Source organism: Barbus barbus, assembly GCF_936440315.1.
Source record: "Barbus barbus genome assembly, chromosome: 33".
In the NCBI taxonomy this organism is placed as follows: Eukaryota; Metazoa; Chordata; class Actinopteri; order Cypriniformes; family Cyprinidae; genus Barbus; species Barbus barbus.
Genome location: NC_136761.1, coordinates 11,408,490 through 11,431,298, shown reverse-complemented (window position 1 = coordinate 11,431,298; position 22,809 = coordinate 11,408,490). Strand labels below are relative to the sequence as shown.

At 36.8% G+C, this 22,809-nt stretch overlaps 2 protein-coding genes across 9 annotated transcripts; one reads left to right on the top strand and one right to left on the bottom strand.

Annotated features, from left to right (window-relative positions):
• Nucleotides 1-330: 330 nt before the first annotated feature.
• On the top strand, nucleotides 331-20,027 carry LOC306853490 (bromodomain-containing protein 8-like). Of its 8 annotated transcripts, none has more exons than XM_079390950.1 (19): nucleotides 334-408; nucleotides 787-883; nucleotides 2,438-2,507; nucleotides 2,599-2,648; nucleotides 3,002-3,124; nucleotides 3,202-3,282; nucleotides 3,944-4,008; nucleotides 4,293-4,435; nucleotides 4,519-4,710; nucleotides 5,643-5,745; nucleotides 6,045-6,170; nucleotides 7,132-7,316; nucleotides 7,704-8,195; nucleotides 9,158-9,360; nucleotides 9,435-9,527; nucleotides 9,634-9,702; nucleotides 11,970-12,252; nucleotides 15,018-15,110; nucleotides 18,943-20,026. In XM_079390950.1, exons 1-19 carry the CDS (start codon nucleotides 390-392, stop codon nucleotides 19,000-19,002), a joined length of 2,547 nt encoding a protein of 848 aa, XP_079247076.1. In that variant the 5' UTR covers nucleotides 334-389; the 3' UTR covers nucleotides 19,003-20,026. The 8 variants fall into 8 exon arrangements, with proteins under 8 accessions (XP_079247083.1, XP_079247076.1, XP_079247077.1 ...); XM_079390951.1 differs by lacking the exon at nucleotides 15,018-15,110 and adding an exon at nucleotides 17,101-17,145 and having other exon boundaries at nucleotides 18,943-20,014; XM_079390953.1 differs by lacking the exon at nucleotides 15,018-15,110 and having other exon boundaries at nucleotides 18,943-20,027.
• On the bottom strand, nucleotides 20,007-22,346 carry LOC306853502 (DNA damage-inducible transcript 4-like protein). The gene is made up of 2 exons (XM_079390979.1): nucleotides 22,024-22,346; nucleotides 20,007-21,415 (listed from the first exon to the last, which is right to left on the bottom strand). Exons 1-2 carry the CDS (start codon nucleotides 22,178-22,180, stop codon nucleotides 20,964-20,966), a joined length of 609 nt encoding a protein of 202 aa, XP_079247105.1. The 5' UTR covers nucleotides 22,181-22,346; the 3' UTR covers nucleotides 20,007-20,963.
• Nucleotides 22,347-22,809: the final 463 nt, after the last annotated feature.

Sequence of the window (22,809 nt, the reverse complement as noted above, 5' to 3'; positions counted from 1 at the left end):
AGATACAGCAAAAGATATGACTATATATTTTAAATATGTATTTAATGATTCCCATTTCGAGCAAATATCAAATGTTTCATTGTTACAATATATATATGGAACTATAAACTATAAAGTGATAGCAACTCTCGATAATCCTCAATTGTTTCTGTGTGTTTCCTGTGTCGTACCTACTTGAAGCTATTAAAATTAGCACCATAAATGGAGGATGCGGGCATCGATCCCGCTACCTCTCGCATGCTAAGCGAGCGCTCTACCATCTGAGCTAATCCCCCTCTACTGCCCTCACTGTCGCAAAGATATTTATTTTGCCGCAAAGATAGCCGCAAAGATGAGTTCCGGCGGAAGTGAGTAGAACCAGTCGCTCGGCCTGTTACAGATAGGCGAAAATGTCGACCGGGATGGGAAGTAAGTGTTATTTTATTTCCTCAACATAGTCACAATACAGTTTGAAATCAAAACGCTTTGTAAATTGTATTATGAAGTATTTTATCATGTTTAAACAGAGTAGCTAATGCTCTTAGTAACGCTGGGGCGAGCAATTTAGTTAGCTTCATGACAACAAAGACGATCAATGTTTACATTGTTTTGGAGCAAAATTTGCGTTCTGTATATCATGTAATATTGTGTTTTACAACGGGTCTTGTGTTAAGTAAATGTTTTAAAGAAGCACCTAATGTCATTCTACATTATGATCAGCCTTTTTTATTTGACCATCATCTCCCCCCACGTTTTTGTGTAATGAATTGCATTCAAATAAAACTCATATTTTGGACACCTAACTAGAACACAAGATGCTGTCTCTGGGTCCGACTGAACCTTGGTCAATTCGGGAGAAACTCTGCCTCGCCTCCTCAGTGATGAGAAGCGGAGATCAGAACTGGTAAGAATAAACCATTAACCTTCATGATAACACAACTGTGTTAAAATTGAAGCATGTTAAATAATGCAGAGCCTGTATTGTAGCTTTGCGTTATATATGAGTGCACTGTTAATCAGACGTGGATTTAAAACGGGCTTCGTTTACTTTTAGAGAGGATTGTGGTAGATTTGCGTCAGTAGTCAAGCCCAAAGGGCTGTAGCCCCTATTGTATCTGTATGTTTTTAATGATTAGGACGTAAGATAATAAATGGAGGATGCGGGCATCGATCCCGCTACCTCTCGCATGCTAAGCGAGCGCTCTACCATCTGAGCTAATCCCCCTTCTGGGGTTGTGGGGGTGACAGCTGCCCTCAGGAGTAAAATTAGGTAGTGATGGGAGGAACGAACCTTTTCGAAGTGCTCGAAACACCACACGCTGGTGACGCCTGCTGGTCAAAACTGCAAAAATCATGCAAAAAAAATCCTTTTCAATCCTGGTCCTGGGGTGGGGACCCACTGCTCTGCACATTTTGTATGTCCCCCTTATCTGACACACTCAAGTCAGTTCGTGGATCCCTGTCCTTACGAGATGATGATCTGAATCAGGTGTGTTAAATAAAGGAGACATACTTAATGTGCAGTGGGTCCCGAGGACCAGAATTGAAAACCACCGGTCTATGATAATGTCTCATTTAATTGGTACTGTTTTAGTACTAATAAATTAGCAGTGCAGCACAACACTTTGCTAATGTATTTTCAGAAAATATTAGTTTAAAACAAAAATATTTACAATGGGAACCACTAGTAAAAATTAATATATTCTCTCTTTTTTTGTTTCATTACAATTTACATTATGAGCATAATTTTAGAGATTGAGATTTGAATGTGTCCCAAAGAGGATTATGTGCTTAAGAATTGGGGGAAAATCACAGTTATGTTTTTTAAATTGTAAAACATATTGTTTTTATTTCCAAGTTTAGAGTTTGAATCTATTATCCAAGAAGTTATAAATAAAACAAAGATTACTGGAATACATTTTACAAGAAAATACTATTTCAATCTTTCTACTTAAAATTTTTACATTTAATTTAATGCTGTCAAATGATTACTCATTATTAATTACGTGCAAAATAAAAGTTTTTGTTTACATAATCAATGTGTGTACTGTGTATGTTTATTATGTATATGTAAATACACACACATACAGCATATATTTTGAAAATATATGTATTTACATGAATATATTTATATAATTTATTATATAAAAATGTTTAATATATAAAATATATTTTTTGTAAATATGTTAATGCATGTGTGTGTATTTATATGTACATAATAAATATATACAGTACACACACATTTATTATTTAAACAAAAACTTTTATTTTGGATGCGATTAATCGTTTGACAGCACTAATTTAATGCAATGTGTTACTTTTTTCTTTGCAATTGTTTGTAAAATGTAATAGCAATTTCTGAGTGAAAATAGTTTCTACACCAAATCTTAAGTGTATGTCATTATTTATAAGGAATTACTGTTATATATGTATGATACGCTGTTATATTTTTTGTCAGGGTGTCTGTAAGCAGAGCCATCAAGCCCTTCTCAGAGTCTGGACGACCCCCAGACTGGTTCTCCCAGAAGGTAATTTAAATGAGTGACTGTGAGTGATTTTATTAGTATTAATGTTTTGCTTAGTGATTCATGTTTTAACATATCAATATGATCTCCGCAGCATTGTGCCTCCCAATATTCTGAGCTGCTGGAAACCACAGAGGCCCCAAAGTAAGTAGATCTCTCTCTCTCTCATTCTCAAAACATTTGTGCTGAGCGTCTTTATTAAATATTGCCATTGTTCTCGCAAAACCCAAAAGAGTTAAATTTTACGACCTAGTCTGTGTATACAATGAAAACTAATAATCAGCATAGAAGTTGTACTTTATATTTGTGCATGGAAAGCAGTAAACATGTGAAAATGCATTTTATGATTTTTGCACAGACTGGGTAATTAGATTTCTGGCTATTGTCTTAGCCAGTTAGCATGTTGTAGTAGTTTTGTTGTATAGTATGGCAACCTAAACCATCTCAGTGCATATTCACAAGTTCAATGGTAAGTTTGACATGTTCACTCCCTGCAGACGTAAACGTGGTGAGAAAGGGGAGGTGGTCGAGACCATTGAGGATGTGATCGTGCGTAGATTGACAACAGAGAGGATCGAGGAGCTCAAGAGGCTGATCAAAGACACACAGGAGAAATACAGGTACATCTCCACCTACTTCTCCCTCTCACTGTCTGTATCTTTCACACATATGTGATAAATGTATTCTGTCCCTTCAGGAAACTGAAGAAAGAGGTAGATTTGATCCAGGCGGGCCATCTGGACCCTAAACTGGAGGAGCTGTGGGCAGATATAGAGCTGTGAGACAATTCTGTACCGGTTTTGCATTTGTCTGTTATTTATCTTATTGGCCTTTCATTTCATTATTCCTATATGATCTAGTTTCAACCACCCTTGTATTGATGTCGCTTTAGCAAACATTATTTCACATTAGGTTAAATCATTTGAGAAATGGCTGGAGCCCTTTATTGTATAAAACATATTTTTATGAAATGAGTGCACTCTTGTTTCATTGCAAAAAAAGAATTTTTTTATATTATGTATTTCAAGAGAATTACATAGTATTAGACAATATTCAGCAACAATATTCATTTGATATTCATCAAATTGTGCATCATTTATATATGTTAAGTAATACAAATATCATAAAAATACATTTTATTCCATTTTAATATGTATTTATGTATATGAAGAATGTGTGTGTGTTTTCAGACATACTTTTATTAGTTGTTGCATTTGGATATATTAAGATATCAATGACTACTTTGTCAAAGTTTTTGATTTTTTTTTGTTAATTTGAAGTGTCAGTTTTCGCATCATGATTATTCAATTCTGAACACAGATAAAACATTTTGTGACTCATAATCTTCAACCATAATTCAAACTTAATAATTCAATAAGAAACCTGCGTATATTGTGAATGTATCATCATGAGATTGTGTGTGTTCTCATGCTTGTCAGAAAGAGGAAGCAGGAAGAAGAGGAGGCGGAGCAGAAGAAGAGGGCGACTGAGGCAGCATATCAGGGTGATATTTACATTCACTCAGCACTTCTAAAAGTTAATGCCTCCAGAAAAGAAACAATTTTTTAAATTATATTAACATAGCAATGTAATATTTTGCTGATGTACTTGCTAATAATATTAGTCTACCATGCATCTTATTGCAAATATTGCATTTTCAATACTAGGAAATTTCAGTTTTTATTACTTTGGGCTTGTTTCTGGCAGTGACGTGTTTATTTAGCATAAATTCATGAAATACATTTATTTGACATGAAAACAATAATACATTTTTCTCTTTCTTTCCAGTTCGTCAGGCAGTTAAAAACACACCAAAGAGAGTTCCCAGCGTGACAGTACGTTCTCCACCCAGTGCTAGTACTCCCAGCATGGACGTCTCGCAACCAGACACACTGCAGCCAGTGACGGATGAATCCTGTGGCAGTTCCATGGTGAATTCCTGCCTCTTTTTTATTAACATTTAAACTTAAAGTTGACTCTAATAAGAGGTTATACTCATGATTTCTCCGTCTAGGCTCAAGGACTGACCATCTTCATGCCTATGTCAGAGGTCACGGGTCCAGGGCCCAAAGAGTCAGGTCTGGCCCCTATGGTAGATGACTCCCCACAGAAGAAGCACCTTGCCCCAAAAGCCACACCACCTCCCTCCCCACTGCTGTCTGAACTGCTGAAGAAGGGCAGTCTCATCGCTGCCAGCTCTAGACTGGTGAGTGTGGGATACTGTGAAGCACTAAGTGTTTAAACGTTTGGATTAAAGGGGCATGTCACAGCAAACAGGATTTTGCCTGTGTCGTGTCCCAGATCCATTTTCCATTTCTCAACCCTACATTCATGTCTACTTTATATTGTCCTATAAATAAAGTCACCAGAACCCCATGGTTACTCTAACATTCACAATGTAAAGCTCCCTCTTCAGGCCAGCCCATTTATACTAACTGAACTGCAAATATGGACAATCAGAAATTCTGATATTTACATCACAAAGACTAGCACATTAACATTTAACAACAAAGGTTTACATTGAGTATTCTGCATTTTGACAAGGGCCAAGATTTAGTACTCATTCCACATGCAACAACGTTAGCCAGTCATAACAGAGTAAATTTATATATACAAGTTTTAGGGGCCGTTTACACCAAACACTTTTTTAGATTGTGCTTTGCTGCTTTTCGGTTGTTTGTAAATATCCACTAGACAGCATTATTTGCAATACCTTTGCTCTGCGTTTATGAGAACAGCATTTTTAGAGGTGCTTTGACAAAACCGCATGTTTACTAATATGAGTCAAAAAGCAGGTCATGTATCTAGTGTTGTTTTAGTATTATGAAACTCTTTTAGTTTTTATTATTATTTTTGTTATATATATTCATTTCTCATATTTATTACTTGTTTTATTAGTTTATTAGTTTTCTCATATTGATTAGGCAAGATTTAGATTTGTGCAAGGTTTTTCATCGAATATTTAGGCTATTTTTATTTTATTTCAGCCTAATTAGTGTACTTCTTATTTAACGAAAATAACCCAGTGTAGAAACTAAACTATGATTTTGGTGCAGTTATATAGTTTGTCATATTGTCATATTTGTCATATTGTCGAATAGTTTGTCATATTGTTCTGTGCGTGTGTCTGTTGGGCAGGTGGTTGAAGGTGAAGTGGCCACAGGTTTGAGTAATGGATCTCATGGACTTGAGCTTCACACTGCTGCAACCGCTCTGCCTGCTAATCAAGACATTACAGCTGGTACACAAATACACACTTTTCTTTCTGTATGTTTTAAATGTGCTTTTAAATGTCTCTCTTCAACATTAAACATTTTCTGTGTCTTTGAACAAACTGAATTTTGAGTTATGCTGTTTGTTTTGGTTTGATTTTCTTTAGCATTGAAATTCTTTTGCATTTTTATCATGCATCCTGCATGCAAGTTTTAGATTTCATGCTCTCTGTAGTACATTATTACCGTGTAGTTTGATTATTTTGAGAGTAGCTGTGTGCTTTAGTGTGTGTGTTTGTAGCGCTATATGTGTGTGTCTCTGTGTCAGATGCTCCTACGTTATCTCGTCTGTTGGAGAGCGCCACCTCAGCGCAGCAACCTGCCAGTGCTGATCCCCCTAAGCCCCCCACAGTGGTCCCCCCAGCCCCGGACCACCTCTCTGTGCCCAAAACAGGTCTCTGATCTCTCTGATTTCCTCTCTTCAGCACTCTCTCTGTAGAATGGTCAGTCTGTTTTTGCTCAGGCAGTCTGTTTCCTGTTTGTGTCATGTGATGTGTAGTTCGTCTTCATCCAATCACAAATCACTCAGACTGCACTGACAGTGCTAGAGTTCTTGGATTATATTCTAGAATAACAGTTAATACAAACAAAGTTTTTTTTTATGTTCTTGAAGGAAGTCTCTTATGCTTATCAAGGCTGCATTTATTTAATCAAAAATAGAGTAATACGGTGAAACTTCAATACAATTTAAAATAACTGTTTTCCATGTTATATTTTAAAATGTAATCTATTCCTGTGATGCATAGCTGAATTTTCAGCATCATTACTCCAGTCTTCAGTGTCACATGGTCCTTCAGAAATCATTCTAATATGCTGATTTGCTGCTCAAGAAATATTTCTTCTTAATAACAATGTTGAAAACAGTTCATATTGAAATGTGTATATATATATATATATATATATATATATATATAATATATATATCAGCCTTTAAAGGGTTCAGCCAAAATTCTAAATTCTGTCATCATTTAATCAACCTCTAGTTTTCCAAATCTGCATGAGTTTTTTTCTTCTATTAAACTCAAAAGATATTTTGAAGAATGTTGGTAACCAAACGGTAGCCATTGACTAACCATAGTATTTTTTTCCCATGCTAGGCAAAAGTCAATAGCTACAGTCAAACAGTTAATGGTAGCTATTCACCTCCATAGTATTTTTTTTTTAAGTCAATGACTTGTGGTTTGGAACAGTGATGAGTAAGTGATGACATAATTTTCATTTTTGGGTAACCTACCCCTTTAAAAATGTTGTGGTTTTTCCTCTTAAAAAGAGCCATTACTTCCTCTTCAGAGCACTCATGAAAGAAATGAACCATATAAGAGTACTCTAAGCGATGTGTTTTCTGTTGTGTTTAGGAGCTGCAGCCGTTGCTGAAGGTTCTGGAGCAGAAGCGGTAATGGCAGGGTCGTCCACACCAGCGGAGGTGGAGGGGAAGGAGGCAGAGCTGGTGGAGGAGGACACAGTGGTGTCAGTGTCATACATGGCTCACGAACTGGACCTGGAGACAGTGGGAGACATCATTGCAATCATAGAAGAGAAGGTATATGCACACAGACACATGTGTATGGTTGTGATGGTGTGATTGGTTGCTACTTGTAGTGTCAAAGGGATAGTTCTTCCAAAATATTAAAGTTCTGTCATCATTTACTTACCCTCAAGTTGTTCCAAACCTGTACAAGTTTCTTGTCTTGAGTACAAAAAAAATATATTCTGAAGAATGTTGCTAACCAACCAGTTGACGGTAGCCATTGACTTCCATAGTATGAAAAGAAAAAATACCATGTATGTCGGTGGGTACCATTCAACTCTCTGACCCACCAAGTGCTTTCACAGTTCCCTCCATTTTTTAATAGACTCTTAAAACAGAAAATAGTTCAAAAGCTTTTACTTTCTGTTGCCAAATAGTAAATCAATATATCTGTCTCAGGTGGACGATCCTGTGGAGGCTTTGGATGCAGCCGCAGTGGAGGCAGCTCTCTCTCTCTGTGAGGACCCAGCAGTTGGTGGCCACCCCCTCACCAGCCCTTGGGAATCACAGACCTATAAGGCAGCCGAACCAGAGCCCATCGTCCAGCAGAGTCCTGCCCCAGCGGTCACACAGAGCTGCCCTGACCCTGCGGGTGTGCAGGGAGAAATGGAGGTTCTGGTAGAGGAGGCTACAGAAACCGAAGCAGTTGACGAAGTGACAGGGGACACTGTGGCGCCTGCCGCCCCTGACACAGAGCAAAGCCAGGACTCTGAGGTTAAGACTGAAGGTGAAAGGGAAGGAGAGGGAGAAGGAGGGATGGAGGAAACGCAGCAGGAGAACAGAACCCCGAGTCCAGCTGTGAAGTGTGAGGGGGAGGACTGGGTTCAGCCAGAGACTGTGACGCCCTGTCTGGACTCAGAAGATAGCTCAGCCTCGGCTAAAGACACAAAGGTATCCGCAAATAGCAGCTAAATGAAAACTGTCTTCATATACATGTGTTGTTCTTTTGAACTTTCTATTCATCTAAGAATCCTGATCAAAATGTATCATGTTTTCCTCAAAAATATGAAGCAGCACAACTGTTTTCAACATTGATAATAATAAGAAGAAATGTTACTCTGCATATTAGAATGTATTTCTAAAGGATCATGTGACACTGAAGACTGGAGTAGTGATGCTAAAAAAAAGCTTTGCCATCACTGGATTAAAATACATTTAAAAATATAAAAGTTATTTTAAATTGTAATAATAGTTCACAATATTAACATGTTTTCAAAACATATGTTTGGAAAAAAAATATTTAGCTTAGTCTACTATAAAACAAGTCACCATACGCAATGCACCACACCATGCGCAAGTCTTATGAAGTCATATCATTGATTTATGTGAGTAAAAGAACAAAATTTAAGTTATTAATCATAAAAAATTATACCTTTTGAAACTCTCAAACTTATTTGCATTCAAATATGTATGACAAGACACATTGGGCATCAAACCTGGTCTGAAGCATTTAAATGACTGAATGCATATGTGATCTGAGCTGTAGTGAATTGGAAGAAAATGATTCAGTAACAACATAATTCTGGACTTTTTTCCTGTAGAAAAGCAATTCAGAAGAATTAGAATGAGCTAATTATAACAGAAACTGCACTTTTTTTTAACCCTTTTGACCTAAAATAGTTACCTAAATTCTAATATTCTTATAAAAAGTTAATATTTTAATAATAAATTCAAATTTTCTTGGTTCTCTGATGTTGGTTAATTGTCACATGACATACAGGTAAGCAAATAATATTTTTTTATTTAAATTTTACACTTCATCAACTCACAAACCCCTTGCATTTCCCTCACAGATTGACTTAAAGGATGAATTAGTAGCACTCTGTTTAATATTCCTTCTTCAAATGCTGTAGGAGCTGAAGGAAGAGGATGGAGGCAGTGAGGTGGATGTGGATGAAGGGATGGAGATGAAAGAGTGTGGCGATGGGGACGGAGAGGGGCCGTATCTCTCAGAGGTCGATCCTCCTGCCAGTGAGAGTGAGGATGGATACGGCAGTCACTCTCAGCGCTACACCACAGCGGACTCCACCGCCAGCAGCCCTGCCTCATCACAGTTGTGAGTGTTTGTGTGTGAGCTTGTATTCTGTTTGTTTCAAGCTTTCATTTGCCTTTAACAACTCTCTCTCTCAGCTCCATGTGCAGTGAAGATCAAGAGGCCTTGCAGGCTCAGAAAATCTGGAAGAAAGCCATCATGCTGGTGTGGCGGGCCGCAGCCAATCACAGGTGAACTTCTCATTCATACTTACCTATGCTGCTGTTTTATGATGAGCACTGACCTGTAGACGGAAATGTGTTGTATGCGTTTGTCATTTATTGTTTTGTGTTTCAGGTATGCAAGTGTGTTTCTGCAGCCTGTGTCTGATGATATCGCCCCTGGTTATCACAGCATTGTACACAGGTATCAAGATGAGACTCTTATTTTTTTGAGTATGTAGGGTAGGGGTGTGCGATATGACGATTTTTGATCGTGGACGATAAAAATGTCTCCACGATCTGCTTTTGAAGAAATATCGTAGTATCGTGCTACAGCGCACATTGTCAAATACAGTTCTGGCGCCTCCGTCTATATATACTGTACAACACGACATACAGCAGTAGAGTTACTCAGACAGGACACTGCACTTATTCACGATCGCAAAAGTACATTATTTGCATACAAGCCTTGCTGGTTAAATGTTTAATTCGCGCGCTGGTCTGACGTGCGCTTGTTCTGATCGCATACACCTGAAGCACGCGCACTAAAAAGCCTGTCTAACAGCGCCTGATTACTCAACTAATTTATCTTTTGCGCTAATACTGTCAAAACACACAAGGTTTACATACAGACTCAGTTGGTTATCTCTAAAATGAAAGTAAATAGTTTAGAGAGAAACGGATGCGTGTCTGTATATTAGATGCGTGCAGCTCTTAAAGGGACAGGACACTAAACATGCTGTCGACTGTCATTAAAGGTATAGTTCACCCTAAAATTTAATTTCTGTCATTATTTACTCACTCACATGTTGTCCCAAACCTCTATTAATTTCTTGTGCTGAACCCAAAATAAGATATTTAGAAAAATGAGGGTAACCAAACAGTTGCTGGTCCACATTGACTTTGATAGCAGGAAAGAAAAATCCTATGGAAGTCACTGAGGACCAGCAAATGTTTGGTTTTCCACCTTCTTCAAAATAGCATTTATGTTCAGCAGAAGAAAGAAACTCATTCAGGTTGAAAACAACTTTTAAGTAAATGATGGTATAAAAATAAAACATTATGACAGAATTGACATACAGATGACAGAATATTTATTTTTGGGGGAACTATTCATTTAACGTTAACAAAACAACAAAACGCAAAGAGAAAAAAAATCACTCACTATTCTTGACTGAAAATCTTTTAATACAGTTGCTTTAGGAATCAGTCTATGTAGTGTTTTATTTTTATATTTGTTCATTCAATTTCATTGAATGCTCTGCTAAATACACCTATTGTACCTGAAAATAAAACACTGTTTGTTGTATTTGTATATTATGTGTATTTGTAATGTGTATCTTTGTTCTTATTTTTTAATAAGAAAGATAAAATGATGACACAGATTTTTTATCTTCGCCCACTTTGGCCTAAATATCTGCCATGTCTTTTTTTTTGTTTTTTGTTACCTTGAAAGGCTTTGTCTTTCTAGTTTGGCTGTAATGCTCAGACAACTTGTAAAACCAAAATAGTAAAACCAACATGACAAAGAATCGTGATAAAATCGTGATATTTCTAAAAAAAATCGTGATTTTCGTGATGCAGAAAACTTGAATATAATCTTGTAATCCAGTCATAAAAATGGAATTTACTATATAACACAGAATTTTGGGTGAATAAATCTGTGAATAATTAACCAAATCAAGATATGGATGAGTGTGTTTGAATAATGATAATAAAGCTGTATTAAAAAATAATGAATGAATAAATAAAAAGGTTCATAGGGCCCTATTGTTGAAAAAATTATAATAGGTTATTAAATTGTTAAAGTGTCAGGAATTAATTTGATATGCTTTTTATTAAAATATATTTAATTCATTAAAATGAAGTTTAGAAAAATTAAAACAGCAAACATGGAATTTGGGAAGAATAAAACACAGTTTGGGAAAAAATGAAATGCATTTCATAGGACTGTAAAAATGACATTTTGGTTAAATAGTATAGGTTTTGTGACTTCAAGGGAATAGACATGCTTTTTAATCACTAAAATTGCTAATATTTAACCATGAAAACGTAAGTGTCCAGACAAATTAAAACCAAAACCAACGTTATCAAGAAAGGTTTAAAATAAAAATTTGAGAACTGACAATGAAAAATACTTCTAAAGGTTTTACTGATCTATGTTAACTTCAACATTTACTAGTATTGTGGGAATAGTTCACTGAAAAATGAAAATTTGCAGAAAATGTACTCACCCTCAGACCATGCAAGATGTAGATGAATTTGTTTCTTCATTAGAACAGATTTGGAGAAATTTACATTACATTGCTTGCTCACCAGTAGATCCTCTGCAGTGAATGGGTGCAGTTAAAATGAGAGTTCAAACAGCTGTTAGTTTATGTTAATGTATTAACTAATGTCAACTAAAGGAACCTTATAGTACAGTGTTACCAGTTTATGTTTTTGTCCTTCCTGAAATCTCCACCTCCTCAGACCGATGGACCTATCAGCCATCAAGAAGAACATCGAGTCTGGGCAGATCCGCACGACGGCGGAGTTCCAGCGTGACATCATGCTGATGTTCCAGAACGCGGTGATGTACAACAGCTCGGATCATGACGTCTACCACATGGCCCTAGAGATGCAGAGGGATGTTCTGGAACAGATCCAGCAGTTCTTGGCCACTCAGCTGATCATGCAGACATCAGAATCAGGCATCAGCACCAAGAGCCTGCGTGGAAGGGAGGCCAACCGCAAACAAGACCCCAATGAGAAGGTTAGCGAGACACACACACACACACACACACCGAAACCACAAGTGGAAACAAAACGCTGTGGAGAAGGATGGAGGAATATCAACACACGCGCACACACACACACACACACACAGTGACACTGTAAGGAGACATAATGGCACAGTGCTTTCACTGCTAATTATTTGGCCAGTGACATTTAATAGTTTTTCAACAGACAAACTATTCAGTGAGACAAAAGAGAGCTTAAAGAAGCAGGAAGACATTAAAAGATATTTAAGACTAAAAGATATTTAAGAATATTAAGTTATTCATATTTTGAATTAGTTGTTATTTTTATATTTAATATCTTTTTAATTTTGTTTATTTAACTTATTTTTTTTATTATTTCAGTTGATTACCAAGGCAGCATTTTTTTTTGTTTATCTAATACTTATATTTAATTTTATTACATCCTTATTTCAGTTCTCTAAAATGATAAAACAACTCTGGACTGTTGAGAGAAAAGTATGTGCAGTTATAAAGGAAAAATAGCATCTCTAGAACAAATCAAGATGCTTGATTTTTTTCCAGGATATAGGCTGAGATGTTTTTCAGAGAGCAGGCTAGAAGCTTCAAACGTCTCAAGGACAGGACATCAAAGTACATCAAAGAGTCTGTGGACATCTGAAGTGAAGTATTGTGGACAGTGAAACGGTTTAGGAAGAGTGAGCTCAGAGTCATAGAAAGGAAAGTAAAAAACAGCTTCCTGTGCATCACAGCATGAAGCTTTATCTGTGAGGATGACGCTGTGGGACTGGCTCTTATTTCTGTCTCTGTTGAAGCAGCATTAATTCAAAAGTGTCCTGAAAACATCACTTTAAAACCATTTGCCTCTAACTATTGGCTGGCAGTGGCACCAAACAGCCAGTACCAGCAAATTGACCTGATTTCAGTTCATCTGAGAATGAACGGGAAAGCACAAACTGAAGCATCATCAGGAAATATAACTCGTAATGTCTTTAGCCTGCAGACTTAATGGCTGTCAATACACACAAAATGGATTTGCGACCACGAACTGCACATGCCATTGTTGTAATACTCACAGGTAATCTGCACAAATTGATTTTCTAGCTCTTAATGGGATGGCTGCACTCAAATTGTCGTTTCAGCACTTAGTCCCTGAGCTAAGTTTTATTTAAAATCCAAAAATGCTGAAATGCAGGAAAAAGTGTCACTGTCCAAATACTTTCTGTACGAACTCAGAAATGCAAACCTTGTATGGTGAATCTCACAAAACCTTGTTCATATTTCACCCCAAAATGAGAAGCATAAAATAAGACCCAGATGTTTAATTGTCATGAAAATAGTCAAATATAAAATACAATGCATTTAGAAATTATTCAGACCCCTTCATTTTTTTCATATTTATTATGTGGCAGCTTTAAAATGCACACCATTTCACAGCAATCTACAATCCAGAGCCAATAATAACAAAGTTAAAACCAGACTTGATGGCCTGGTTTCACAGACGGGGCTTAGACTAAACCAGGATTAGGTCATGTTCAAATTAGGACATTTAAGTCATTTTTATAAATGTGCCTTAGAAAAAACAGTACTGGTGTGCATTTTGAGACAAAATAAAGGCACTGATATATTTTAAGATCAATCAGAGCAAGTTTCTTTTAGTTGAAACAGCTCAGACTTTTATTACTCAGATTTTAGTCTGGGATTAGGTTTAAGCCTTGTCTGTGAAACCAGGGGGTAATGTTTTTACACATTAATTAACTCTTTCCCTACCAAACACAGAATTTTTTGGGTTTCTGCATTCTTGCTGTTATATGCTCGGGGCGCTATTACGCATCTCCTGAATGAGTCTAGAATGTCCTGATCAAAAACACAGGTGAGGAAGATGCAAAAACGAGTAATCTCATATGAAAGCAGATGCATATGGAAAAATAATGCGATCATCAACAATAAACAGCATGTAAATGGAAACTGCCTAATGTTACCGAGCGCAATGTTGATCCAGGAAGTGTTAAAGGACTGTGCAAGCTTTGGGGGTGCTGATGGAAGCCATCTGCTGCATCTTTGCTTTGATCATCGTACTGAATATGATCCATGCATAGTATTTGATAAAAATGCCATTTTCTCAGCTTTTTGCTCAAAATGTAGCTTTTTTATGAAACCTGCCTACATACAAGTGTTGATAAAAAAAAAAGAATGCTTGAAACTAGAATAAAACAGATTTTTTTGCTTAAAAGTAGAGCCTTACTACTTTATTTTGATGTAATGTGTGTTCAGATGTTCATACGATAAAATATTCTTGGGGCCATGAATTTTAGCGAAAATCATCAAAGATGCTGGCGGTGGCTGGCAACTTTTTTCAAAAACGCTGGCGGGGAAAGATTTAAAAAGAAAAAAAAAGAAATATCACATGCAACTGAAATAATATGCACAAAAATGCAGCTTTATAGGGGACGGAGTGTAGATGGATGTGAAAAAGATAATAATATAAAGCATTTTAAATCTACAACACAAAAAAAAGTCAGTTATTGAGTTTTTCTGAATGCACTGTACCTTTTATTTTGGGCAGAAATGGGGCAGGACATGTTTGTGTGAGATTGATCCAAAAGCAATTGGTTTCTACACATTCCATATAGATGAAACTCCTTCTGATAGGACCCAAATAAAATACTTTCTGTCCCTTACTCACACTCATACACACACACACACACACAAGTGAACTGCTGAAGTCCCTGACAGTAAGGTTAGCGTTACTTGCACTAACACACAGTCTCGTATGTAGACCCTGAGTCCTGCACACAAAGACCCTCATTTAGAGCCAGAACTACCAGCGAGAAGGAAAAGGAACAACTCCAAACAAGACACTAATGAGAAGGTCAGTGCTGTACACACACAAACACATACTCACAGGTGAGAATCAAGGGCACTGTAGGTGAGAGGACTTCTGTACTAACCCATGCACAAACATTGAGTATTAACGCTCGAGTTTCTCTTCCAGGTTTCCACATAGCACCATATTTGTGGCCTAGTTGTTCTGTAAATGATTGTATTGCAAGTGTGGTTATACGTAGAATAATCTAACATTTTCATAAATATGGGAGAATATCTGTCTATCTACCTGTCTGTCTGCTTATACACACACAATACTGTTCAAAAGTTTAGGGTCAGTTTTTAATGTTTTTGCAATAAACTTTCTTGAGCTCACCAAGGCTGCATTTGTTATATCAAAAATTCAATGAAAACAGTTTAATATTGTGAAATAGTATTACAATTTGAAATATCTGTTTTCTATTTGAATATATTTTAAAATGTAATTTATTTGTGTGATTCAAAGCTGAATTTTCAGCATCATTACTCCAGTCTTCAGTGTCACATGATCCTTTAGAAATCATTCTAATATGCTGATTTGCTCCTCAAAAATATTTTTAATTATCAATGTTGAAAACATTTACTTACTATTTTTCTGGAAACTGATGTTTCAGGATTTTTTTCAGGATTATTTGAAATAGAATTTCAAACTTTTGCAGCATTATAAATGGTTTTTTTTTTAGTATTAATTAAACAAAATTCTTAATGACCTCAAACATTTGAACAGTAGTGTATTATTTTATTATAAACCGAATAGAAATGTGATTATTGTAAGCATGTAAATAATGTGTGTAATATGTGTGTAGTGCAAGGGTTGGGTTAAACAGCCATTTGATGCTTTTTTTTGTTGAATCTGTGTGCCATTTTTATTTTTAACACACACCAGACCAAAGTTAAACAAGGTTTTTTTTTGTTTTTAGTTTGCATGGTTTCAGTCTCAGTGATGCTTTCACACTGAGCTGTTTGCAGTGTGATTGAGGTCATTCAAATGACTGGACACTCATTTCATCACCATCTATTTGAGTTAATGTCGGAGTGCTCACGGAAACCGTTACAACACACTCACACATACATGAACACCTCATGTCTTCATCCGGCTAACACACATATATACACATCACTGTTACTCATCAACCCCTCAAATCCTCCCTTTAGTATCTACAGTCTTAGGATTCTCTTTTCCATCGTGATTCCATTTCATCCTCCTTTTCTTTCTCAGCTGTGTGTCTTTATGTAGAGAAGCTTCTAGGGTGACCAGGTGATCGTGATAGAAAACTGCTCTGTCCTCCCACGTTTTATATGCAGGAAACCAGAGTTCAAATCCATCCCACTATAAAAGTTCATGTTTTTGTTTTAATTCACAACCATCTGGGGAAAAAAATCCAGTGGAAAGCAAATGTTTTGTTGGCCTCAAGTCATCGTAAGATGTTTTTAAGATGACTGGCAATGTAAATGTTTTGCCAGATTTTAAAAAAAGCGAGTCTGTAAAACATGTTAATGAAAATAATTAATTTATATCGTGAGTAGGTTTGTTTTTATAAGCAATTAGAAGATGATTAAATCGCTTTTTTCTGATTTTATTGTCAGAACGACAATCTGTTTCTCCTTAAAGATTTTGTCAGTCATTTTGCACGTGCATGACGGATATTTTCATCTTATCTCTTCATAGTATAAAGGGAAAGCAACAGATATCCCATCCTTCCACTCTACTCTATTTATAGTAATCAAACTAAAGACTAATTATTGGGTCAAGTGAATGTAAGGCCATCAAGACATTGGATATGGCTCATAAAAAACACATCTGGTCATTCTAGTCTCTCTGCACATGTCTCTGATGGTTTCCATCTCATGATCAGGGTTTTAGAATAGTATACCTGCCGTTTGCTCCCATAACACCTGCTTTTGCTCTGTTGTACGTCTGTCTCTCTGGCTGTGTCTAGAATAGGTTTTAAATAGTGAACTCTCTTTTTCTCACTGTGCTGTTTGTCCTTCTACAGGACAGCCTCTCCATGGCCTCTCCTGCTTTCCTTCTCTCTCTCTTTGTAAGTATCCAGGCACAAGATATTTCCCGTTCCTTCATACCAAACACAATCTCACACATTTATACTCTGACACAATTCTCTGATTGGTTAGAGCTGATCGCTCGCTTGCGTCCAGGTTGGTATGTTAAAAGGTTGTGAATAAATTGTCATCATTTATTAAATCCTAATTTCTTTTGTATTGAATGCTTTTATTCAGCAAGGATGTGATAAATTGATCGAAAGTGACAGTCAAGGCATTTTAATGTAACACTTTTTTTTTTTTTTTTCAAATAAAGGCATTTGTTTTGAAATTCTGTTAACCCTTAAATATATACCTCGGGTCTTTAGCAACGTTTTTTTAAGTCAACTTTCTTAGTATTCCTCAATCCAGTCAATATAAACCATATAACAAGAAAAAAATATATAAAAGAATGTTTTCTGATTAATTTTTTTGTAAGTGTATCGGGTTGCTATACGAGTATTTTTTTCCTGTGCAACAATAATTATATATCTGACGACTCAATACGTGCACAATAATCACATTTATTCCTCAAGGTGACACCGTTTGTTAGAGAATGATGGCGTGATGTTTTATTCATAATTACCTCAGGCATAAAACAAAAGAATATCATCAGCAGTATTGAACTTGACTGAATTGCTTGAATGGCTTTTACTGCAGAGCAATTACTGTAAGCGATTAAATATAAGTGTCACTCTCATTTGATGGTGGATGTGGTGAATAAGCTGCCAGCAATCACAATATTGATTTCTGAAGTAATTGAAAATGATAGTTTTGAGAATATGGTTGAGATCGCGAATATGAGCCAGATTATGAATGTAGTGGGGAAATGGGTTAATGGTAAAAGCATCTGATCAAATTGAACCCTTCTGTGTTTAACATATTTCGTTAAAAGGTAACGAAATATGCTTTATTTTATTCTTTTGTAATTGTTATTAAAATACGAGGATAATTTTATGCTGTTGCAGCAGTTCGAGATCCATCCATGTTGGATATATAGGCCCGGGGTGCTAAAGATCTGAATATGTAATAATGATTGGTTAAGCATCCATGCATTTAAGTGTTAATCAAAAGAATCCTGAACAAAAATGTGTCACTGTTTCCACAAAATATTAAGCAGGGCAGCTGTTTTCAACATTGATATTAATGAAAAATGTTTCATGAGCAGCAAATCAACATTACAATGATTTCTGAAGGATCATGCGACACTGAAGACTGGAGCAATGATGCTGAAAATTCAGCTTTCCATCACAGGAATAAATTACATTTGAAGATATATTAAAATAGAAAACAGGTACTTTAAATTGTAATAATGTTTGACAATATTGCTAATTTTTATGGTATATTTAATCAAAGGGAATACAGCCTTGGTGAGCACAAGAGATGTTTTATAACCCCCCCCCCCCCACACACACACACACACACACACACTCCCCTCCCCCTCCCCTCCCCTCAAGAAACGACACAACTCCTCCGTAAGCAACTTTAACTATTAACACATTCACTACTAAGCGCTACATTTTTATGCACTTTTCACTGTTGTGGCAGTTTTTTAGCCTGTACTCTTCAATTTCGTAGCTATGTATTGCAGTGTTCTGAAGTCACTTTAAGATGAAGTACTTGTTCTAGTGACACACACACACACACACAACACAATACAACACACACACACACACACACTCTTCCCGTTCTCAGGTCAAACTAGTTAGTTTCTCACACTGATGGTCTGGTGTGTTAGGGCAGTGAATGGGTAGCTGTTTGCACTTTCTCACTGCTGGCCTGCTTCTCTGCTCTTCCAGGATGGAGGCACCAGAGGGCGCCGCAGTGCCATTGAGGCAGATATGAAGATGAAAAAGTGAACTGAGATGTCACACTGCAGCTGTTATGGAAGTTCAAATAGGCTTTATTTCCCTGTTTTGTTAGGACATTCTGGTTAAGTTTAGTTACTCAATGCCGCGGTGGCTTGACGCAGCAATTCGACAGTCTAATTACAGAAGGACACAGAAAGAAGGGAATTTTTTAAGGGTTTGACCTGCCTTCACAGAAACTAGACCGGAAACACTGGTCAAGTGTGCTCTGATTCTAGACTCACAGGACAGGACAAACTGACCTTGTGTTTATTTGGGTTTAGAAGAGTTGCTTAACAGTTTTTGACTTCACTCTTAAAAATAAAGGTGCTTCACGATGCCATAGAAGAACCTTTTTTTGTCTAAATGGTTCCATTAAAAATCTTTAACACCTGAAGAACCTTTCTGTTTCAAAAAAGGTTCTTTGTGGTGAAAGAAGGTTCTTCAAATTATAAAAAGGTAAAAAAGAGATGGTTCTTTAAAGAACCTTTGACTGAATGGTTCTTCTATGGCATTGCTGTGAAGAACCTTTTTAAGTACCTTTATTTTGTTGATGTCAAATTTAGCTGTCATCTCTGGCCTTTAAAAAGAAAAAAAGCTGAATGTACCACCATCATGACCACTGGATGGTTAGAAATCAGAATGTCAATTTCTAGAGCTAAGAATGAAACCAAGCCATTGTTCAAAACAAAGATTACTATCGCCTTATCAGTTTGAGATGATATGGAACGCTGAACGACGGAGGAGGGAGTGATAAAAGTACGCTTTTTTTCTTCTATAGGAATGAAGATGGATCCGATGTTTCTTTTGACTTGATTTTTGCCTAGTCAGGATTATGGATGCTTTGGTTTACAGTTAAAGGCCTACTGTACTATGTTCGGTTTGTTTTCATTCTTTAAGTGAGACTTAATTTGACATCTGTGTTTAGAAAGAACATATAGTTTTGTACAGGGTCTTTGTGTACAGTGTTTTTGTATATTGTGTCGTGAAATGTTTTAATAAAACATGAGAGTCTTGCAATTACAAATTGTTATTTTAAGAATAATTTATTCAACTTGTGCTTTCAAACAAAAATAATAGTACAAATGCTTAACTGGGAGGACAATTCCAGCTTGTCCTGTTCAAAGTCACACAAAAAAAAGACGTCAACATATATCAGTGGTGTGATTCATACACAATGTGAACCATCCTATATCCCTGAACATCAGTAAATAGTGGAGAATTGAAACTGAACATACTGCAGTCTCAACACACCCCTCGTAGTCATACAAAGATGATCTGTGTCACCTGACAGTAGTGTTTGTCATAAACCTCAAGATATGACAATGCTTTGAACTTTTACAACAATGTAAAATCCCAGGCTACACATGGATATTCATTACTGTTCAAAAGCTCTGGGTCAGTGAGGTTTTTTTATGAAAGAAATTCTTACTTTTAGGCATAAATGGTGTTCTTCTGAACTTCCTGATCAAAGAATCCTTAAAAAAATTTATATGTAATATAATAGGAATTAAATGTAAAAATTTAAGCAACGGCTGTTTTCAACATTGATTATGCCGTTTCTTGAGCACCAAATCGGCAGAATGATTTCTGAAGGTTGAAGACTGAAGTAATGGCTGCCAAAAATGCAGATTTGCCATCAAATTAATAAATACATTTTATTACTGACCCCACACTTTTGAATGATAGTGTGTATGCATCAGGTTCTATGTTATAACTATTTGTATGTATATTAATGATATTTTAAGCAAACATAATGCAGCATTATAGCAGCTGCTCATCCGGTGTTAGAAACTTCAGTTGCACAAGATCACCTACATTTTTAAACACCATTCAGTGAGCTCTGAAATACACTGATGTAACAGTTATAATAATAATAATAATGTGCAAAATGAGCTTTTTCTAAAGTTGTCCTCTTCCTCTAAGACCTCAGGCATTGTCCTCTCCTCCCCTTTACTCTTAATACCAAACTTTTAATAAAACTCAAGTACAGTAGGAGTGGCAGACGAGTAGAGCTTCCGCTTGATCAGCTGATATTCCCGTCTGAGGCTCAAGACCTTCCCGCCTCCGAACAGGATCTTCAGTGGAGGCCATCCACCCAGATCAGGGTGCAGAACCACCGAGATCTCAAAGGTCGGCGTGAGACTCTGATTGGGAATGACGGTGCCCAGTTTCAGTAGTGTGCCCTTGCTTTCCATGAACATGTGGATCAGCGCGCCTCGTATCCCACACGGCTCATCCGTGGATGAACGCAGGATGTCTCCGGCCACGCGTGTGGTCATGCGTCTGGGCAGACGCAGCTCCTGACAGCTCAGACTGGCTCCTTTGGCCTCATAGAGACACTTCTCAATGCGTTTGGCCAGGTCCAATTGAAGACACGCGTCTTCTCCTTCTTCCTCTTCTAAACTGCACTCGGATCCCAGACCTGTGAATGAGTAAATAAGGCATCAGGCTCAGCTGACCGGACAGGAACTTTACGCCTCAGCAGGTTGAGTGACCATTGGCTCATTAGATTATGATCAAGAAACAAACACTGTTAGCCTCTGATACGGTGTCATCAGCTGATCTAAGCTGCCATGGACTTTAGCTGGCAGAATTAATATGTTGCAATTTTGGAAAACTGGAACAATGTGCATCCCTGCTCATAAATAAATCACGTGTCTGATCTAAAAGCTTTTGAACATTAAAAGAAGGTTTGATACACTATAAGGGGGTAAGTTGTCATAATGGGAATATTCTGTCATTTTCAAAATATAGCCTATAAAAATCAAATGTAGGCCTACACAAAACACGTGACTCAACCTGACATCAACGTTCATTGTACTTTTAAACTTACCTTTGCTTCAGTGTCATCCTGTTTTTAAATTTATTTAAATATGTCAATTTAACATTTGTGAGCTAGGTTATTTCAAATCAACATGCAAAACCCAAAATTTTGACTTTTGTTAGCCTACTGAGAGAGCGCGCCTAGCTGTGACTACTTGCCCCGGTTTCTCTTACAACATATGATTTAGACTGGAATAGGATACTTACTTGACGAGCTGTGTGCTTTCATGAGTCTGCCGCAGTGTTTGAGTTTGTGTCCGTCTATGCTGAAGTGCTGTAGAAAGCTCAGGTCCTCAGCTAGGTTTTCCTGCTCGCTCCTGATGGACATCCCGTTACCGAACACAAGGGCTTGTGTATAGACCATTTTAAAGTGATTTCCTCCGAGTGTTTCCCCGACAGCTCGCGCAGCTCTTCCACTGAGTGTTGCTTTGTTCCTTCCATGAATGCGAGAGGTTGAATGTGTTGCTCTTCTGGCGGCAGCCGGTTTTATACTGAGATGCAATGTTGCATCAGCTGAAGTTTGTGGGATGGGCTGCATTACGCAAACCCAAGAGAGGTGAAATCATACCAGTACATGCAACCGAGCAGGCTTCTTGCGATTATATTATATTAAGCAAACAGTAGCTGACAAATAAACATGGACATTAACTTTTTGGATTAAATTTTATGTAGACTATTTCTATTAAACCTATGGAATTATTATATTTTACGATAATCTGGCTGGTCACATTTTAGTTTTCCACATTTTTAAATCACCTTTATAAGCTTTATATGTTTGATTGTTTTTAGCTGCGCAGTGTTTTTCTTTTTCAACAATTTTAATCATTTAACTCAGTTATTATTTATGTAATTTACATGTAGTATATTAGGTCATAAACACGGCTAAACTTTTAATCAGTAGCAGACATTATGTGAATATAGCATTGTTATTTATTTTATTGTTATTTATTTATTGTATTTAATTCGCTATTTCTTTTCCCACAGTTTTAATCA

Bases quoted from the DNA above. Each gene is read 5' to 3' on its own strand.
- LOC306853502 (XM_079390979.1), bottom strand. From the start codon at position 22,180: ATGGTCTATACACAAGCCCTTGTGTTCGGTAACGGGATGTCCATCAGG. The intron at 21,416-22,023 runs GTAAGTATCCTA...ACTCATTCACAG, and splicing joins GAAAGCACACAGCTCGTCAA to GTCTGGGATCCGAGTGCAGT.
- LOC306853490 (XM_079390950.1), top strand. The intron at 2,649-3,001 runs GTAAGTAGATCT...CACTCCCTGCAG, and splicing joins GAAACCACAGAGGCCCCAAA to ACGTAAACGTGGTGAGAAAG. The intron at 3,125-3,201 runs GTACATCTCCAC...CTGTCCCTTCAG, and splicing joins GACACACAGGAGAAATACAG to GAAACTGAAGAAAGAGGTAG.